At 33.8% G+C, this 22,139-nt stretch overlaps 1 protein-coding gene across 1 annotated transcript in view; it reads left to right on the forward strand.

The window, feature by feature from the left end:
* The window catches only part of CNTNAP4 (contactin associated protein family member 4), a gene marked incomplete at its 5' end in the record, with an annotated part of 90,328 nt that overhangs the window by 47,551 nt on the left and 20,638 nt on the right, over nucleotides 1-22,139 (forward strand). Inside the window, 4 exons of the mRNA XM_035897987.1 lie at nucleotides 2,514-2,670; nucleotides 5,789-5,916; nucleotides 14,581-14,751; nucleotides 19,725-19,943. Of these exons, the coding sequence (XP_035753880.1) occupies nucleotides 2,514-2,670; nucleotides 5,789-5,916; nucleotides 14,581-14,751; nucleotides 19,725-19,943 (675 nt within the window). The remainder of the gene's footprint in view (nucleotides 1-2,513; nucleotides 2,671-5,788; nucleotides 5,917-14,580; nucleotides 14,752-19,724; nucleotides 19,944-22,139) is intronic.

Below are 22,139 nucleotides of genomic sequence, written 5' to 3' on the forward strand. Positions count from 1 at the left end.
TAAGTATGGAGAGAAGGCAGAACGTATTCCTTGTTCTCTCTGAAAAGTAGTGATTTCAGATTTAAAACTCTTACAAAAAATCTAGTTCCATGTTTTTGAGAGTTTTGGAAATATATTTCTCACCTAATCTTATATGAAACATATAATTTCCAGCCTGCTCCAGCAGATATGCATTCTAACTTTTAGTGTCTCAGTGTGTACCATAAATTTAGAAATTTTCATTAGAAATTTTTGTAATGATGTTGCAAGTATAAGTGTGAATTATAGTTAAATTTTATAGGATGCTCAGCCTGTTTAGAAGTGCTCAAAAAACTAAATAAAAATTCTGTTTGGAATACAAATGTTTTAAAAATCTGAGGGAAGTTTAGGAAGGTAAATTGATCTAAGTTAAAATTTTGGACTTGCTGACTTGGTTGTCATTTCATCTATTCAGCATCTGAAGACAGTTTTCACCTTCATGTATTTGCTTGCTGATTTTTATGCATGTTTCTTTGAATGGTTTTGTAGTCAGAGTTACAAAACAAACAGACAAAAAGCAGTCAATCACACAAAGCTAGTAACTGAAGCACACCTGACTTTGAAAAAAAAATCAAAAAACATTTTAGTGAAATAAGTTGGTTCTGTTTCATTTATTATGAGCACAATGAAATATAGGAATTTGAAATGTAAAAAGGTACCTTATTGAATTACCTGCACAGTTTAATCCCTCCTACTTCTGCTATCTATAATCTCCACTAGCTATGCCTGAGAAGTACAAAATTCGATGATGGACACATTAAATATTTTGTAGGCATGGAGTTCACCTAGTAATTCTTAACTGACTGTCTTTTGAGAACATATTATATTCAATCAGCCTGGATAGCATTTGCAAATGATGTCATTAAAGAAGTCACCTGTTAATATATTTATGTGATCATTATGAAGAAGCCTCTAGCCATTTTAATTAATAGCTTTATTTTGCCTAGGTAATATTTTCTGCCCAAGCAGGATAATAATCTGGACTAATCAGTATGAACCTGCAGCAGTTCAGTAAATACTCTCTCCTCACCCTGCTGTGTGAACAAACAATGGAGACCAGCTTTTAAATATACCCCAACGTCCCTAGCGAAAGACTGGGAATATTAATTCATGACTACAATATAAAGCTAAGGCATGTTGTTGAAACAGCAGAAATATTCTGCTTTTTACAGTCTTAGTTGTTGGAATCTTTTAAAAGTGTTTTCTGATAAATTATTTATAAACTGTCTCTAGGTTTTCTTCTTCCTGTGATGGCTTTCAAACACAAAATTGATATTGGACATTGATGCCATTATGCAAGTTTGACTTTTCCAGAAACTGCTCTTATGGTTTTTTGGCCTGCTGGGCTGACAGTTGTGTGGTAATGAATGCAGTCATTATATTTACAATCTGAAAGATTGTCAGTGTAACAGAGGTCTTATCTAACAATGAGGTTTAATAAGCAGTGGCAGTTGTAAGTAAAGTTGAGACTAGGATAAATTCCAGCTTCTTCGTGGGGGCCCACTGCTGAAAACTCAGAGCTCCAACAACAGTAAGAAGTGCATCTATAAGAAACTCTATAATTTAACAGTACTTGATTTCTTCTTATGCTTTGAATTTCATGCATTGCATCTGTCACCCTTCCTTCTCATTTGAGATGGTTTATCTTTATGCTTCATATCTTTTAGCTATTATCTGCTCTGTATATATTTTCTGTTGCTGTGCTTGCTTGACAGCATCTTTAAGCTTAATCTGCAGTACTGTAACATTAAGGAAACATCTAGTTTTAGCATTTTCTACAAACAATGCTGACTGGATGCACCACACAGAGATGTAATAGTCCTGGGAAACCTTACTTCTGCTCACCAGATACATCAACTTGCTTATGGGAGTGACATTAACATGATTTTTGCCTTTTTCACGTACATAAATTCTGAATCTGCTGCCTGTGACCTAACAGCTGTCTTTGGGCACTTCTGATTAACACCACTATTCAGCTGCTTAATGTTCATTACAGATATGGGTAGCAGTACTCTGTAGCACTCTTGGTAGTGGGATGAGACCATTTCTGCATAACTTTTCTCTTACTCATCTCATTCTATTGCTGGTAGTTCCATGATCTGAAATTGATCTTTACTTGGGAATATAAACTGCCTTGATTTTTAAGGTGATGGTATCTCCTTTTTCATGGACCATTTTAAAATGAATTACATAAATGGATTGCTTAAGATAAATGATTCTAATATCATGGTTGGCTGAGCTGGGGACTGTGAGTTCCATTATTCACTAATGCAAGCAAAAACCTGTGACAATCATTTAATAGCTGATAATGAAGTATTAAAATGAATAATTACTTCTCAAGTAAAGGTAGTGATCTTTTTTCCAATTGTTTAAAGTTTTTAGATTTGAGGGGTGATTTTTCTCCACTTAACCTTTTGGAAACTTGTTTGGATGAGAAAAAAATGGGAGAAACAGGAGACAACACTGGGCACTGATTTTCTCTAACCTACCTTTAGATGGGATGCCACTGAGCTGGTGGATTGGAAGAACCAATGAAACACAGACTTACTGGGGAGGTTCCTTGCCTGCTGTACAAAGATGTGCGTGTGGATTAGAGGGGACCTGCATTGATTCCCAGCATTACTGCAACTGTGATGCGGACAGAGATGAATGGTGACTTTTTACTATTGTTTATTCACATTACTTTTGCCTGGAAAGTAAATAAAGAACATATACAGGCCTAGCACATTTAGAAAACCAAGGCTTTTGTATATTTAAATTACCATACTGTCATCTCTTTCTTTGACATAGAACACATTTTCTGACAAAATTATAACTATACACATTAAGTATTATTGCTAATTCTTTCAATCTGAATTCTGGGGATGGTTTAATTTTAAGCAGATACTTTCTAGTTTTGTAGTATATTGGATGTTATATATTAAGACATTAGCTCTGGTCTTTAGTACAACTTCAGTTAACAGTGTTAAAATACTGAATGTAATTAAAGCTAGAAAAAAGGTTTTGGGAAAAAGTTTTTTTTAGCATGATTTTAAACTACACTCTTAAATTTAGACTTTTAACCCCCTTTTTTGTTATCTACAGATTAGATAATTTAAACTGGGCAACTTTGCTATCAGCAAAGTGAAGCACTCATATGGAATCTTATTCTAAGGGGATGGAAGGATTTCTAAAATGTAGATCTTCCACTTGTACTTGAAATTTTCTGATGTTTGTTATGATTTCATTCAAATAAGTAATGTAAGAGATGAGTTCCTGTTACAATGTCAAATGTGAACCTAACTTTTCACTTTAGAAGATCAGATACTACTTTCTCAACAATAGCTCCAGTTCAGTATAGGACTTTATAAAGCAGACAAGGAATTTTCAGATGAAAGCTTTTCTGTTGAAGGAACTTTTACGCTTTTAAACTTGCAAAGCATATTTCACTTACATAAACCTGATTCAGTGAGTACATTAATATATGCATGTTAATAATGGTATTGACATCTGTTTTTTGAAAACAGAAAAATGGTACTCAGGAACATCTTCATGTGTACAAAATGAAGCAATACATTCTTTTCTCCTCAAAGTAGATATCCACCCTTCCTTGAAAGGAACCACTAGTGAGTTTGGTTGGAAAATGTTTATTCTCCCATCATGAGCAGGGTGCTCAGCATAAACAGAGAGGAAAATAGAGCAAAGGGTTAGTCAAAGAACAATTCTTCAAAAACTTTGAAAGTTTCCGTAGGAAAAGAATTTGTATCTGCAGTAAAACTCACAGAGTGATATCTGTTGTGCTCATTCCAATAGAGATTAAACAAATACACAGAACACTAGGAATTCCCCTTTTATTGTGCTGTACAAAAATACAAACAATTTTTGACTCCCAACAGCAAATTAAGTGTTAAAGGATAAATGCATTTTGACACAGGATTTTGACTAGTTGCTAGTGTATGTGATATTGCTTGGTTTTGTCATTCATTTAATCCATGCTCACATACGTAGGTTAATTTATAATGGTAATATACTTTTAAATAAAGAAGATAGAGGATGACATGCATGTCTTCACTATAACTACTTTGAGTAAATTACATATGTTGATGAGCACATTACACTAAAAATATAATGATTCCTGGTTTATATTTCTGTGTGTATACACTTCTGATATTTTAATTTTCATTTTAAGCGGAGACTTATCCCAGTAACTCCAATGTTATGGAGGCTATGTTTACACCTATTTTGGTGGTTCTGCTTAATGTTACATTTGATGGCCTAGAGATTACTGGTTTGGGTCAGTTGACTCAATACTGTTCATAGGGTGGAAAAAGTAGGTAGAAGCTATACTTGTTTGGAGATAGTTTCTGAGCATAGAAAACCAGAGTTGCACACAATATGGTTTTGAAAATATGTTTTTGGTAATTTATTTTCATAGTTAAATCTATCTTAGACTGGACATAGGGTTAGCTCTAAAACTCCTCGTTCGACCAATCAAAATCCCTAGCCCTCTAAAAGTCTAAAATAAAAACGATATTTTTTTAAAAAAATCTGTTCCTAAAGACCTGCAAAAATGACAAATCCTCTCTGCAGAAGATGTGAGCTAGTTTCTATTCAGTTTTGTTTTATTTAAAGCATAGTTTTACTGAAGCAGACACTTTCAGTGTTTTGAGGGTTGTTTCAGTTTTAAATTAGAAATCTGGAATATGTCACCTCATAATTTTTTTTAAATGTATTGCATTCCTCACTTAAGAAAAAAAGTTTCCTGAAAAAAATTGTACATTTTTGTGCACTGTGCTCCAATACAGATAAAGAGAAATTGTATATAGAGGAAAGCTGGTGATGTTAGTAAAGGGAGTGGGGAATAAATAACTAATTTAATACAGTGCAAGGATGGAATCTCTTCCCTTTGTTTCAGTCTCAGTGCATGATGTACTGAGAGAGGGGATTCTAAGCCAACCACATTCCCAGAGAAATGTAGCTTGATTCCTGAGGTGCGTGTCTCACGTTTAATCTCTGAGCAGTGTGAGTTCCAGATTGCCTCCCCTCTCTGAGTTTGTACTGCTATCTCCAAGCTATTTGCTTTGCACATTAAAGGGAAGATTCAACTATAAATGGGTTGAATGGAAATATTGAACTTTCCAGAATGGTCTTGAGTGATTAAATATTTCCATGGTTTCGGGGGAAGAAATTTTAGGGCCAAAACTGGTGCTTACGAAATTTAGTTCTGACTCTAAGTTAACAAAGATTTTAAACAAAGAATTTGGTCTAAGATTACGAGTACTGGGTGTGCACTCTGGGTGCTAGGTTGCATATTTCCTTTTCTGCAAGTTACATATGTGTAGCACCTGCAGCATGTGCTGTATGATCATATTCTCTCTATCTGATTTTTTTAAAACTTTTGTCAAGGTGAAAAAGGAAAAAAAGTTAGATTTATTTGAAAGTTATACTGATCAATTTGATATTCCATAATGAAGAGACAGGCCATTACAGATGTCCTCAGCAACATAAAATTACTGACATGAGCAAATACATTAGCTTAGGCAGCCAGTTTGTTTCCCATTTATGTCAAAAAGAGTTTTCTCATGTTTATGAAGACAAGAACAACCATAAAACTGCTCACTTCCCATGAAATTGTTTCAGTCCAGTCAAATGATCATGAGATCAATACCAAAGCATACATTTGTATTCACAGTTGCTTCTATTACCTATAGAGTTATGCAGCACTTTTTTTTTCAGAATTTAATTCTGAAATTCATTTAGGAGAGCTGTGGCTTTCATTTTACCTTTTCAGGACTAATGATACTGGATTCCTTTCCTACAAGGAGCATCTGCCAGTAACTGAAATTGTGATCACAGATACTGACAGACCAAATTCTGAAGCGGCTTACAAACTGGGGCCTTTGCTTTGCCATGGTGACAGTAAGTAACAACTTCAGTGTTTTGCTAAGCAACAATCTCTTTCAACTGCAATAATCTTTTTATGTTGTTTGCTTGACAGCCTAAGATACATTTTTGTAAAAATTTAAACCAGTCTTTTTTAGGAATTAGAAAGGAAAAAGGCAAAATACCATGGTCCACTGCAAGCCAGGGTACAACTGTAAAGATATATTTTTGATGATACGTATCACTAGTGACAACAGAAATAGTTAGTATAGTTTTCAATCAGATATTTTGAGTACAAAATCCAATGATTTTATGCAATTTGAATTAAGTTATAAATAAAGCATTACATGAAGGAGAATGATTAACATAACTTGGGAGAAACATACCCTTCACTAGATATGCATGCCTCCATCACCAAACCTTGGACATATTAAGTCCTCTAAGTATTTGTGCAACTAGGGAAACTATAGCATGGGAGATTAATCCAGTACACGCAATGTCTATAAGCAAAATTTCAACTCTGCGTAAGAATTTAAAATTTAGAAAGTTATACAGTAATGCAAAGCATACAGATTGTATAACCTGAATATGTGTGTATTAACCAGAAAAATAACACGTGAGAAGAAATCATTTAAGATGCGATAACTGGAGCAAAACTGATACCTTATTGAAGATTTTTTGATACCTTATTGAAGATTTGTGATGACATTTCTGTTTTCATTAATTTCCATCTTCATTGGCAAAGAAAACAAATTTGGTTCATGCTCAATAATAAACTAATGCACAAATTCTATGGCTGCTGCAGTTTGTAATCAAAAGTCAGGAGAAGCAATGCTATAGATCTTCCTAAAGAACTTAACTGAAGAGTTGAATGGGCAAGATTCTGTCTACTGTTCAGTAAGGTATTAAAATATTTAATGAGGTTAATTTCTTTACATCAAATGCTACCCTATGAATTTTGATGAACTTCGCTATTGTTTCAACTAATTACAAATTACTATTTTTATTCATTATCTTATTTTCCTCCTTGATCATATGATGTGGGGGTTTTTTTCAATATTCTTCAGCCTGTATGAATAAGAGAAAATGAATATCAGTAAAGAAGTACTGATCTCCATGTTTAGGCTCACTCAAGAGACTGAATAGATAAATAAATATAAATGTGCATGTATTTATTTTTATGTTATCTCTGCTTTCATTCCTGTGACTTGTCAGGATAATTGTGCCTGGAAGATTTGTTAACAGATGCGTGTTACAGCACTGCATTCTAATTTTCTTATGAAAATTTATAAGACACCAAAAAAACCCTGTTGGATGCTTCCTTTTCACACATCTGATTGTGCTTATCATTTATCATACCTATGAAAGAATTGTTAAATCATGGGGCTATGATATAAGATCATGGGATCATTCAAGGTGGAAAGGACCTAAGGAGGTCTCCTGCTTACAGCAGGATCAGCCATGAGCTCAAACTAGGTCCCTCAGGACTTTATCAAATTGGGGCTTGAACCCTGCAAGGATGGAATCCACACTGTTTCTCTGGGCAACCTGCTCCACTGCTTGGCTGTCTTTGTTGACAATTTCTTTTTACTTAAATCAAGCCTGAAGTTCTGTTCTTTCAATTTATACTCATTGTTTTTGATACACCTTACAGGAATGCAAAGAGCTTGGCTTCATCTTCTTGATGGTTCCCCCTTGAGTTTCAAGGGATGCTGTCAAGTCCCCTACAAAGCTATCCTTCCTCCAGGCTGAAGCAGCCCTGTTCCCTCAGCCTGAAGGGCAGGAAAAGCACTCTAGACTTGAACATCCTGGTGGCCTCCCCCACGCTTGCTTCTGTTTAACAATGTTTTTCCTGTACTGGAGGGCCTAAAATTGGAGGCAGCATGTAGATGTTGTCATACAAGTGTTGAGTAGGGGGTGATAACCACCTCCCTCAGTTGACTGGCCAGGGACAACGAAACCAGGAACAATGACGGTGATGAAACAGAACTATTTACAGCTTATGTAGTACCAATAAGTAGGGAGAATTTCAATTTCACTACTCACCAAGTTCCCAACTACTATTAATTACATAACCTGACCCCAATTATCACAAATCTTAAAACATGGAAGCCAGCTAGGTTAATCATCAAAACATACAGACAGTTCTGACACCCATTGACCTCCCTGCTTTTATTTAGTATTTGCGCTAGTCTGAGTGATTGAATTGCTGCAAAATTTCACACCAATGCTAAATGATCACAGTATTTCTAGACAAGCTGCTACAGAGAACTCTAAAATAGCATGAGGACAAGCACAAGAAGTCAGAGTCTGAAGGTCAGAGAAATATTTTTGTAATGTCAGACAACATTACAGAATTTGACTTGAAAAAGAAGCAATTTTGGACTGAAATAATCTTAGTGAAAGGATCTTTCAGAGTAGAACAACTGTATAATGGTAATACTACAGCACTTCGCTTGTTTAATAAGAGCAGTAATAATGCAATTTTTCTCAGGCATTTGCATCATAAAGACAAAGGAAGCAAGAGATGACATACTTTTAGGGACTAAAATCTTAGGAAAAATTACAGAATTTCTGACAGAAAAAAATAATGCAAAATCATAGAATTTTGATATAAAGTGCAAAGTATTGAGTAAAATATTAATTGTAGGATAAAAGGTAATAAAATATATAAATATGAAGTTTCATGTTATATATTCTGTATCATATATTTTATATCATGAATCATATATAATATATTACCTATATTATACCATTATAGTATGAAATTATTTTATATATTTTATACTATAATAATATATAATATAGGGTACATCGTATACAATAGATTGTATATAATATTTTATATTATATTAAATTATATTAGTATATCTCCTCATATACAACATAATTATATATATAAAAATGTGAGGAAGAAGGTTTACTTGTGTTTGTGATACACTTAGTACTTTGTTAAATGATTTAAACCCCAAATATCATAAATTCTCATTGCATCAATAATCTATTCCTTGTAGGATATCAACTTAGAGATAAAAATAATTGTTTATGCCCGCATTAACATAAAGTAGACCCATAAATAGTTGGTTGATTAAATTGTCATAAACCATGCACTCTCTTGACTAAGATTCCAAGTTAGAGTTACTTCATTATGTACTTCTAAGAAGTCATGTATCATAACTCAAATGCAATCCAGCAGAATTTGTCTGTTCTTCATTGTACATGGTTTATTATCACTCTTTTATTTAACATTGCATTGCTCTACTTGGTTTCTTTATGTTAGATTTTCTTGATTGACTGTCTTCAATGAACTGTGTTACTTACAGAAAACCAAACCATATTTGCTAGAACAAAGCATAAAAGAGTAACATAAGAAAAATAATAACAAAAGCAATACCAATATTCTTTTTATGTCTAAAGTTCCATTCAGATATTAATGATTTTTCTCAGTATTTGTGGTAGAGTTAGCTATCTATATTTCTAAGATGCCAAAGTGCAATGAAAGTAGTAATGATATTCTAGAGGAATATGGCTGTTTAGAGAAACAAGGCCACCTGATTTGGTGAAACTCAGCTCTGTATGTATGAGTAGCACTCACCTGTTTCTGTCACCTTTAATATATGTACCGATTCATTTCTATATTCCTTTTTCTGCTGTACAATACAATATGATTAGTAAATTGTATGCCAGTACTGCTGGTATCAGATTGAAAAATGTATCTAAATATAATGAAAGTTAAGATTCAAATTAACCTATATCAACTGGGTAGGGTAACAGGAAAGATTTTGAAGTGTATGAGGACAAAAGAAACCTTTGGGCCATTAGTACATAGAAATACTTATGTTTTTCAGAAAAAAGGAAGAGGCATCTCCATTATTTTTGTCATTATTAAAGAAAAAGTCAGATGTTGATTAAATTGTAATAAAGACAGTCAGTTAGTATGGGTAAAATTTTGAGAAACCATACCATTCAAGGGTGTACATGGTGTTGTTTTCATTGTAAGAACTGGCTGGAAATACTCTGATTTATTACTATGACCTTCCAATAAGCATTAGAATGTATAAATATATCCAGAACACTGAAAGAAAGCTAATGTGCTAAAATTATGTGTAATAAATGGGTAATTATAATCTGTCAGCATCAGACTGATTCTTGACCTAAAAATAAAATTGGTGATACAGATCTTATTTGAATAAAATATAAGTACAGTTCAATGCAATATAAAGATAATATATCATTCAGCATGAGTGTATAGAAAGTAAATTTGGCCAAAATTTTGAGGCACTTCAATACTGGTAAAGGCAATGCTGGTGACTTGGAGTCAGTAAAATATTTGATGGAGTGTAATATACTTGGTTGAATTAAAAAAAAAAAAGGAAATGTACAAATTCCACTGCAAAATGATAGTACAAGCTAGTAAGTGCAGATAAACCATTCAACATGAGTTCCCAGTTTGACATTTAAACCAAAAAAAACTAGTGTGAGTTTTGGATTTAATAATTTTAGAGAACAACAGTGATCATAAGTGATACCATCATTAAAGCAGCAAAGTAAATTTTGAGCTTAGCAAGAAAAATATTTCCCCTCTCTGTAGTAGCCTGAGAAATCAGGGCATGTGACTGTTAGTAACAGAGCATCTGTATAATGAATGTTCATTTCTTCCTCTTATTTAGCTTTATAGTATTAATTTATTTTTGTCCTAACCTCAATCTAATCAACATTATTTTGATCCTCTTTACTGCTTTCTGCATAATCAAGAAGTTTAATGCAAGTCTGTGGCTACAGGTTTACACTTTATAAAAAGGATGTAAAATTAAAGGATTACATTAAAGAAGTTAAGAGATGCATTTTTTAGTGAAAGCCTCTTAAACTTAATCTCTGCCTAACTCAGGCAAAATCTGAGATGATATGCTCAACTTAAATGGAGTTTCATAGAGCAAGAACTCTCAAATAATGTTCTTGAAAGCAAGAGAGAAAATCAGAAAAATATCCACTGCTTGGGATTTGAGGCTAGGCCAATGGGCTCTGTGTGTGCATGCATACATAAATATGTTTATAAATTGACAGTAAGAGCATTTGTGAATTTTCCATAAATGAACAATTTTTAATTTAATTGATTGAATATTTTTCCTAGAATAAATGCTCTTTTTCAAACAAGAATTGATTCAGGGAATTTATACAGTCTGTGGCATATTAGAGGTCAAACTAGATGATCGTTTTCCCTTCTGGTCTTTTAATCTATAAATCTTATAATAAGCTGCAGTGTAGTGGAGCTGGAAGTAGTGACACAGAAGGGACATCTGAACTTCACAAATTCTCAGAGGCAAACAGTTGCCAGCTGGTCAGACTTCCTAATGTTAGGAGAATAGCTTTAGAAGAAGCAATCTACACACTTCTCAGTAATTTTGGCCTCCTCTCTGCTGTGCTGGATGAAGGGAAATTTTTGCATCCAGCAAAACTGACAGAACTATTGGGCAAATATGGAATGAAATAGATGCAGCTAAAACATGCAAAAGGTATTGATGATTTTTCTGCTTGGTTTTGCACAGGAATAAAGCAAAACAACTTCCCCTTCCCCCACCCTCACCCCCCAAACCAAAAAAAAAAAAAAAAAACCAAACCCAAAATAATACCAAACCTTAATAAACGAACCAACCAAACAAAACCATTAGGACACAAATAATAGATGATCATACAATTTAAAGATCAGTTTAAGAGGCCAGATAAGGAGGAGCAGACCAAAGACAACAGGCAAAATCCTCATCTTCTATTGGTAGTTTAGCTAAGATCAGATAACCCAGCAGTGTAGATCAGACAGGCTAATAGGATCTACAATTTACAATTAGCACACTTTGTGCCGTATTAACCTTCTATGTTACTACTACTGTGCACTTAAAATCTGATCACAGTGACAGTCCAGTGAAACTCAAAGATGCTGTTGATCTACCAGAGACCAGAAGCTGGCTCTTACATAGAAGAGCACTTGCTGCTGGAAGCTCTCTCAGTACCTTTTAAGTGTTTCACAAAAGTCCTCTAAAAGGGAGAAAATGGGAAAGACGGAAGGCACATTAAATGTCATCTTCACAAAGGCTACAGCTGCTTTGAGAACACCCCTAGCACCTCCGGATTAGCAGCAGTGTGCCTTAGCTATGTCAATCCTTAAGATATGGGTAGTATTTTATGTGTTGCACCAATCGGAGATTTGTTTTGTTTGGAGGAGAGGGAAGACTAGTAAAAAAAAAAAAAATGCACAGAAAATATTGTTCAGCAACATAAGATCTTTATTTTCTCTGCCTTAGCACTCACTATCCCTCCTGGAGTTTCACACGGAAAGACTGAATGATGCAACACTTAGAGATATCAAGAATTGATACAAATAACAAACAAATTTCAATTTTGATTAAAAAATAAAGACTGCTATAATTTGCAATTGCACAAGTGTTTGAGAGTCACTTTTTTTATCTTTGCAACATTAAAATGGCTAATTTATCTGTCTTGTCACTTTACAATTTCAAGTTGGTAAGACTTGATATATAAGAAAAACTAAGTTAAATTTTACAGTAAAACATGATGCTGTTTTATTTATAAGAAATGGGACCATCTTTTTTTACTCATAGGAAGACTGTAGTCTTACTACTCAGATAAAATGCTAAATATTAATGATTTCATAACCACATGTAATTTTGCAAGTTCCAGAAAACTAAATAGGAGATATGAGCCAGACACTGTAAAGTGAAGAAATTTTTTCCCCATCCCAATTTATGATACTTTGTAATATACTTTTTCTAGATCTATATTTAACCTGCTTTATTGATACAGTAGCTCAACATTAATAAATCACACAATTTTCAGTGCTGAGAAAAAGAGCAGCTAGATAAACAAAGACAACAAATTAAGAGAGGAAGAATAAAACTTCCTATCCCTGCCCTCCCCCAAGGACTCCATTCAGATTTACAAAGATCATTCAAATGCTTCACTGAAGCTAATTGTATCATTACTCTACTGGACTGCTACTGCCGCTATTGTCTCTCTTCTAATTACTAGCAATGTTTTACCAATTTTCTATAAATTACTAGTGTTAAACTTCCTATTGTGTTTGAATTACTGGTAGCAGCCAGCCCATTGTTTTTTAAATAGCTGTTATATACTTGAGTCATAAGTCAAGTGAAGTTTGCTCTGTAGGAGCCATGACCTGAAACAGTTGAGGAATACAGGAATTGATCCCAAATATGTAAGGCCACTGCCTTTCGTTGATGGCACTTTGCACAGGATGATAACTTAGAGGAGCCCATCAGAAGCACAAGAGAATGAGGTGCAAAGCTATGCTTTCCTCTCCCAGCCTGAGCCATCTGTTCACAGTTCTGCCATATCACGTAAAAATTGTCCTTATGGCTGCTCTAACTTGTGATCGCTGGCAGTACTCCCAAGTGGCGAGTGTCACAGCAAGCAATTGCTGGAGTATGTGTAAATATCCTGCCATGCTGCTTTTCTAGGTGTGGGATCCGAACCCTGTTTAGAAATCTGCTAAAAAGTCAGGAGGAATGAGTGAATGGACTTTGATTTTACGTCACTGGGCTGTGAACTAGGCCTCTGTGTACACTGTATCACAAAGTTTGATTTTACAGATAAGAGAGAAATTTGAAAATCTTTTATTTTCCTCTCCCCCCCCCCCCCCCCAAAAAAAAAAAAAACACCCAGAGAGTACTTGGAGCAAAAATAAGTTTTGCATAGTATTTAGACCTAGATCATAGCATTATCAGGAGAATGTGCAATGGCCTTGTTCAATTAGATAGGAAGCTATCAAATGCCTCATTTGATTTAGAAAGCAATATAGTTTAATAAAGAAATACAGATACGTCTGTAAGAATTCAGCAATAATAAAAAGGAATTTTTGGTTGAACACCATAAATGCAGATTATGTTCTTATTAGAAGAGGGTGTTATTAGAGATTTTACATAAGCTTTTTAATAACCAAGTACAAAATCTAACAAATTATGATTATATGCCAGATTAAAAAGAAATCAAACCAACAAAATATGTTTGATCTTGTAACCTTTTTTGAATAAAACTGTTTACACTGGATTTATCATGTAAGTAAGAATACATATGAATTCCTAAACTGCAGCCAACTAAAGGACAAAATACCTTCATATTTATTTTTCTTAGTATTTTTACTGCCTTCCACAGTAATTACTAACAGCTGTATCTTATCTTCTCTGTGATATCTGGTAATACTTCACTGGACTACAACAATAACAAGACACTTTTCCTTGTTATGTGAGAAAAATATATAACTGTCATAGTTTATACTAGCTAATGTAGGTATAGTACTTCATTCAAATCTGGTATGTTTGTTTACTTCATAAAAGGATCCATCAGGTCCTAAGTGGACCATCTAGATGAGATGCCAGATATTTTACTTCTCTTTAATCAGTTTTTGGTTGTCTGAGCTAAGCACCTTAATTGCTCTTGCTGAATCATCTCCTTAATTGCTGTTGCTGAATACTTTTTCTCTGTCTCCAAGATCCCCCATGTTTTGTTTTATAGACTAAGCAGGAGGCTTGTGTGGAAGTTAGACTCTCTGAACATTGTAACCCCTTCCTAGGTCTGGGCACTTTCCTGTCTTTAATTGGTTCTAAGACTTATACTGGCAATATTAGATAACATTGTATCTACCACTTAATGTTTCATTTTGACAACCAGGAACATTTTGGAATTCGGTATCCTTCAACACAGAGACATCCTACCTGCATTTCCCCACCTTCCACGGAGAGCTCAGCGCAGATGTCTCATTTTTCTTTAAAACTACTGCTTCCTCAGGAGTGTTTTTAGAAAATCTGGGAATTCAAGACTTCATAAGGATAGAGTTACACTGTAAGTAACACAACTGATGGTTATTAGTATTATTATTATAGCTTTCAGTTGGACTAAATAAGAATTAACATAAAGGCGGAATATTTTAAAACTGTTCTCTAGCTTTATAACTGTTACTATTGCTATTGGAGCTTTATCATTCCCCCCAAAATCCCAGCAATGAGACTATACAAATATCTATTCACAGATAATTTCTGCCCTAGAGAGTTCTTAATCTAAGAGCACAGCAATCGGCCCCTGATTGCTCAGATTGTTCCTCCTTCCCTATTCACTGTATCCTTGCCACCAAATTCTCTCCCTCCAAATTTTAAGGCCAGGCATTACATGTGGCTGCTGGGAGATTCACTCAGGCACAATGTGTGACTCAAACCTTCTGTGGCACAGCATCCTAACTTAGTCAGACTTTCTCTCTTTTTTTTTTTTTTAATTCCTTTGTACATATCCAAATCTTTAGACTTTTACACACGAATAAATTTTTTTGCACAGAGAAAAATAAATGTCTCACTAAATTCAATAAGGCAACTAATGTAGAAAGAAAGCTTTATCTTAGCTGATTCAACGTTTTAGTCTTATATTGCTCATTATTAAAGGCAGGATGAAGTACTGTTTAAAAGTTTTTGATTCATTTGAAATGACACATCAATTAAAAAGTCTTATACTTGACAGATGCCTCTGGGAGTTCTTTAGAACTCTTTTTAACTTGGGATTAGACAGTTCTTCATTTTTTCATATCCATTGTGTTATCACACTCAAGTATTTTCCAGTGAAGAGTACAATAAATATATAAATATAAATATTTATCATACAATGCAAAACATTACAATAGAAATGTTAATGCATCTTTATTAAAAATGAAAATAATCTGCTTTCTTGTCTTTTTGCCAATGTTAATGCCTTAGGTTATTTAAACAAACAAGAAAGCACCTACTGTGTTCTTCTGTAGGCAGTTTAATTATAGAATAGTATGTAATGCTTAATCAATTTGGTTTTTTGTTATCTCAAACGGTAGTGCTGTATTAGTGCTGTATTTGAAAGATTCACTGTTTTCAACAGTGTTTTTGTCACGTTTATCAAGAGTGTGAACTGCCTTCTGTTGAAGTTCTGTGAACAGGTGAAAACATAGGAGCATTATAACCTGTGTCACTCAATACAGAAAATGTCCTGGGTCAGAACTTCAGCTCTTCAGTGGAGAATTTCTGAAGCAATGATGATATTCTTGCGTGATAAATGATTTTCCATTTTCAAACCAAACACTTATATCATGGAAATATAAAAGGACTTCTTCTGAGAACTACATTTATTCAGAGTCGGCAGAAGACCATAACTATTTCTTCAGAATGATAATAGGCAAACTCATGTCACTCATCCCATTAATTCATGAGCATTCAATCAATTCATAAGTATCCATGTATATGTATGGTTCTTATATGACTTGAGACAGTGAAAGGCTGAACTGGTCTGTATTTTAAAATAAAGCATTTTAAAAAAAGTTTATCTCATTATTGTGTAGCATGTAGAGATATTTCTTTACTTTCAGAAACATCTGAATTCATTGAATAGACAGACCTATTCTTTTTTGTACATCCTAGGTAGGATTGTTTGTAGTGGAGCCAGAATCATGTGTTTGCACTGAGGGTCATATCAGTCAGAAATGAGCAATATACATTTCCATCACAAGTACCTTTCTCCTCTCAAAAAAAAAAAAAAAAAAAAATTGCCTTGAACATTTCATACTGTACAGGATCATTCAGATTTCATCTTCATATACTTTTTCATAATAGATATGAATGTAAATCACCAACCTACACTTGATATTCTATTAATAGTTCCACATAAATAAATGTCTTTGATTTGTTAATAATAAATAATAATAACGAAAATGTCAGGTGTCAGTGTTTAAGATGAGGGTGTGTTAGAAATGATTTAAAACTCATTATGACATTAACATTTGGCATTCCGTACTTGTGAACACAATGATTTTTCTTATCATTTTGTTGATTATTCTCATGCTTTATATCTAGTTCTTCTATTTATGACATAATAATCTTTAGAACTTTAAGTCTAATTTTGTCTAAGCAAAAGTGTTAGATCAAGAATCTTAATAGAAAATGTGAAGTTTAGTGCTGTTTGTTTGGTTTTATGAAGTTATAAACACTGCAGTGCATCTGTATATAAAAATACACAGAAAGTTATTGCAAAAATGGAGATGTGTGTCTTAACTGTATTTTAACACACAGAAGTGAATCATCCTGAAGAAGATGCTTGATCCTTTTTTTTCTTTTACAGAATTATAAAAAACTCAGGTCTTAGGATTTTTCTCTTACTTCCTGTAATCTTCTGCAGAAGTAGCGCCTGAAAGCAACAAGGCTGATTCAACTCTGAATAGTACACTCTGTTAAATACTTATATGGCCACAGGTTACATCCTCTAGCTGAAAGTCTGAGTAACTATTTTATACTATCTGAGTATGCACTGAAGGATTGTTTCCTATTTAAATACAATGACTTAAATAAAAATTTAAATTAGGGTTGGGAACACTATGGTGTATTAATTTGGAGGGTTTTCTGCAGTTGCTTTGGAAATAGTTCTGAAGAGTCCGATATGCAGTTGCTTTTGGCTTTCATCTACCCAAATTTGCAACTTACTGTCCAGGATAAGTGCAATTCAATTGTTTCCTTTAGGGAAAGTGCTTGGGTTTTGTATTCTGTAACCTATTATTTGGTAATCACTTTCTGCTTCTGCATGTGATGCTCAGCCTCGATACTCTGAGTGGTTTTGGATGACTGTTTTCTGTTAGTCATATTAGCCACAGCTAGCCACTGACCACTCTCCATGATTATCATCAACCGCATCTTCTGCTCCACTTTTCCAATCTGTCTCTGTGTCTCTGCTGTGCTCTGACTATGTTTGCATGCTTTAGGGCCACAAGAATCCCTGCAATGTTAGGAAAATTTTTGAGTAACTTTAAGGTAGGTAGGGCCCACAAAGTATTTTTGCACCAGAAGAGAACTTCGGAACATACCCTCCCCTTCATGACCAAAGTGGTCTTTTCTGCAGGCCTTTGTTGCAAGAGGACAAATTTTAGAACTCAGTCAGAATGTCTCTATGTCCTGTGGCATACCTTCTACAACAAGTGGCTTGACCACTGTGCTTATAAATGCAAGATTTCTTCAAAATTTGCAGTGTAGTTGGTTTTAGCAGAATTATTTAAAATCTTATAGAATGTTAACTGATTATATTTTTCCTTTTTTCTGACATACTCTGGTCAATCTTCAGACACTCCCACGTATGACCATATGTTCATCCTTGCTTTCTGGGCCTTCATCTCTGGAACTTCTTGTATTGGTTCCCTTTTTTCAAGGCTATATTACCTTTTTAGTGGTACTAACACAATTCATTATTTCTGTGGTTATTTCAAAATCTTTATTATGTGTTTTCTTGCCTTTAAAATCTAAACAGTAATGTTATTTATCAGATCTGTTATTCTGATATGCTCTTTAATAGGCAAATTCAGTGAGTTCAAAGCAGAATTTGTGCTTTCAGGCTTTACTCCAACAGTATCCAGAGGATTACAAAGACCTCCCCACAGAAGGTAACATTCAACAGAAATTCTCTTTACCTCATCACATGGAGTTTCTGTTGTTTTTGTTCTCCTACTGTGTGATTGTTTTCTTTTACCCCTCAATAAGGGGAGACTGAGCTCTCAACTTAGTCCAAATTAAACAAATTTATCCTAAAATTCATTTTACTGAGGAATTGTTTTTAGAGATTAGTTATTTCTTATTATTGTTTCAAACACTGTTGATTTTTAAGTAGAAGAGATAATTTATTACAAAAAGCATTCTGTTTAAAAATTGACTGCACATTATGCCTCATTTTACTTGGAAAGTCAAATGTTTTGTGTATTTGCCATTTTACTTTTCTGTCTCAGGTTCAATTGTTATAGAAAAATACTTTATAACAACCAGATTTAGGGCTTAAGGGATTGCAAGCATGTGGCATTACTCTGTCTAAAGATTGACCAAAGTAGATCTAAGTATTATAAGAAGTCTAATGTATCTTTAAAAGGTGAAAAGAAAATGAAAATATTTAATTGAAATATTTTTTAATTCAGTAAATTCATCTTTGCAAATATTGTTTGAAGCTGATTTATTTCCCTTGACTAGTTCTAATTGTTTTGATTTTCTCTGAGTCAAATGACATAAATGAGAACCTTTCTCATAGAATCTTCTCAGACCTCTAGTCCTTTAATCAAATCCTTAATAATTCAAAATGCTAGAAATCCTTTGTTTAGGGATTATGTATTTTCATACACGATTGTCCTTGAATCTGTAAAGGAAACAGTTTCAGAGAGAATGTTCATAATTTCCACATCTTCAATTTTTAGCACATTCCTCATGTATTATTTTGACCTGCAAAGACTGAGTTATGATTTTCTAAGCAAACTATAAAACCATGTATAGTGAAAGTTGCTTAGGGAATAACTCAATGTAATACCATATACATAGTTTTATAAACTACATCAAAATTTGCCCTATGATATATGTAGAGATTGTGTGAATAAATAACAGAAGCAAACAGATAGTAGAAGATGTTGATTGGATTATAGTGGTGTTAATTTAAATACAATTAACAATGGTAACCAATTACTATGTCAGCAAGAAATGTTTTTTATCCAATCTGAAAAATAACGAAGCTAGCACATTTCATTGCTTCTCGTTTACTATGTTCTCTAGGTGTCTACAAAGAGTTTGATTTCCATGCTGCTAACAAATCATTGCTCTCACTGTCAGTGAGTGCAATGAATGAACTTTGGGGGTATGCCTCCTGAAGTAAACTTTTCCGCTAAAGCAATCAGTCTTATCCCATGAAATAGTAGTCTAGATCTTAAAGTAGCTTGTTCTGCCAATTAATTATTTTGTGACCTAATTAACTATGAAATAATTTAAATGGCCTTTATGTTCTCTTTCTAGCTCCATCTGAAGTGATTTTTTCATTCGATGTTGGAAATGGACCCAGTGAAGTTACAGTGCAATCACTCACTTCCTTAAATGACAACCAGTGGCATTATGTGAAGGCTGAACGAAACATCAAAGAGGCATCCTTACAAGTAGATCAGCTTCCTCAAAGGTCTCACAGTGCACCGCCTGATGGGCATATTCGGTTGCAGCTCAACAGTCAGCTTTTTGTAGGTAGGCACCCATTTAAGAGAATGTTTCCTGGGTATCATCAGGAAAATATGAAAAGGGGAAAAAAAAAAGAAAAAAGGAAGAAAAAAAGATGGCAGCTGGGTCTTTTGAAAACATTTTATATGATGAGATGAGACCCTTTGTGAAAAATCCATGGAGACATAGCTCTATCTTGAGATTAAAAATTCAGTGCCTTAGCCTATAGTTACTACTGGACACGATTTCAACCAAAGTTTTCTTCTTTTGAAATTTGATTGAAGAACAACTAAAGCATCTTCATTTGTACCATTTTTTTAAGAGGATATTAATCTGCTGAAAGATGTTTTACTTCTGTAATTTCAAGGAAATATTGCTATATCTCTTCATCCACAACTTCTCAGGTTGCTCAGAAAAGTTGTGAATGCCCCATAACTGGAGGTGTTTAAGGTCAGGTTGGACAGGGCTTTGAGAAACCTGATCTAATGAAAGATGTCCTTGCCCATGGCAGGGGAGTTGGCCTCGATGATCTTTAAAGTTCTCTTCCAACTCAAACCGTTCTGTAATTCAATGAATCTGTGATCTGTTCCTCTGCCCTTTGCTAACACATTTAATGAAATAATCAGATTGTGTTTACTCAGTATTGGAAACAAGAGAAAGGAACTATTCTTTGTTTTCACACAACCAGGAAAAATCTAGATTTATAGTTGATTCTGTCTAAACTGTGAAAGCTTCAAAGGCAGAAGTTTACCTGAGTATTTCTGCCTTTACACTTTAGTGAATATGAAATCAATATATTTAGATAAAATACTGGAAAAGCAGAAATGGAATGACAAATAATTAATGTTAGTTATTACATAAACTTACGTAGAGCTATGTGTTATGTACATGGTAGTGTTCTTACTGTAATATGGCTATAGTATGAATTTAAACATTTCTGGTGTATATGTATGGTATCTAGTATAAGAGTATGTAAAGTCCGCCCTACTTATAAACAGATCTTTATCTAGATCTGCTGTGAGACACATCATACTAAATGAATATATGTTGTATTTACTGTGTTGGGCAGGAGTGCAGTTAAGGGGAATGGTATTCTGAAACTGTAGCTACAGAAACTGAATCCTTAGGAAAAAATTAAATTAAGACAAAACCTGTATCTCAAAAGGCATCAGGGGTAGAAGATGGAGACTAGATCAAACAATGAACAATTTTATATTTTGATTAAAAGTATGAAGGAGTTTTCTATAACAAATAATATATCCAAGATATTAACTATAGTGAAGTTAGAAGAATTAGTTTAAAATCACAGCAATGGACTAGAACTATTAATGGAAGGACTAGGAAATTCCTGTTAATAATAAATTATATTGTTGTCCTCAGACTTGACTACTACCTAACTACTGTTATATGAACAGTTGAAATTAGATCAGTTTGAACTTGCAAGGTCTGATCTGTGAAGCAGACTAAGAAATGGTCTAATTGTACACGTGTTTATAGTAACAACAAGTCTAAACAGTTCTCTAATAATTTTGCCAACTAATTGATCTCTAATTCTTCTAACTCTTGTCCCAAACAATTCAATACTGTGCTAACCTGTATTGGCAATTACACTTTCTGGCAATTTTTTATGAAGTAATTGGCCATTGAATAGAGTGATTTTTTTTTTCAAATAATTTGACAAATTCTAGTAAGTTTATATACATCCATCTCCTGTATGCAGCTGACAATTTAAAACCTGTTTTGACTTTTCCACAAGAAAGCTGCCTAGTTTGTTTTCTTTAGATAATGTTCAGGTGAATAACTGTATTAGTAGAGTGATTCTGTTGTTTTGCTTTTAGTGTTGTGTGGTTTTTTCCTCCTTGAAAATTTGTGAAGATCCTGGGAGTAAAATGAAATAACATTCACTACAGTACTGTGTACCTCGAAATCCCTCATGATTTTGTGAAATTATTTTGAAATAATTTGGAGTAGAACCAATGAAAATGGCATTTGTTTAATTTTATACAGTCAAAACAGTTTTTTTGAAGAGTGACATGACAAATAATAGTGATTAATTTGAATCATTTATGTCATGCATTTCTGAATATAATTTGTGAGGGTTTTTCCATGACTATAACAAGGGGTTTTTTGTAATCTTTTTCTGCAACTGCAATACTGTCATGTGGATCAATATTGTATCCAGTTTATTTTGTGTTTGAGGAATGTGGTTTCTTCGTCTAAAAC

Source organism: Egretta garzetta, unplaced genomic scaffold (assembly GCF_000687185.1).
Source record: "Egretta garzetta isolate BGI_Z169 unplaced genomic scaffold, ASM68718v1 scaffold357, whole genome shotgun sequence".
NCBI classification, from domain to species: Eukaryota; Metazoa; Chordata; class Aves; order Pelecaniformes; family Ardeidae; genus Egretta; species Egretta garzetta.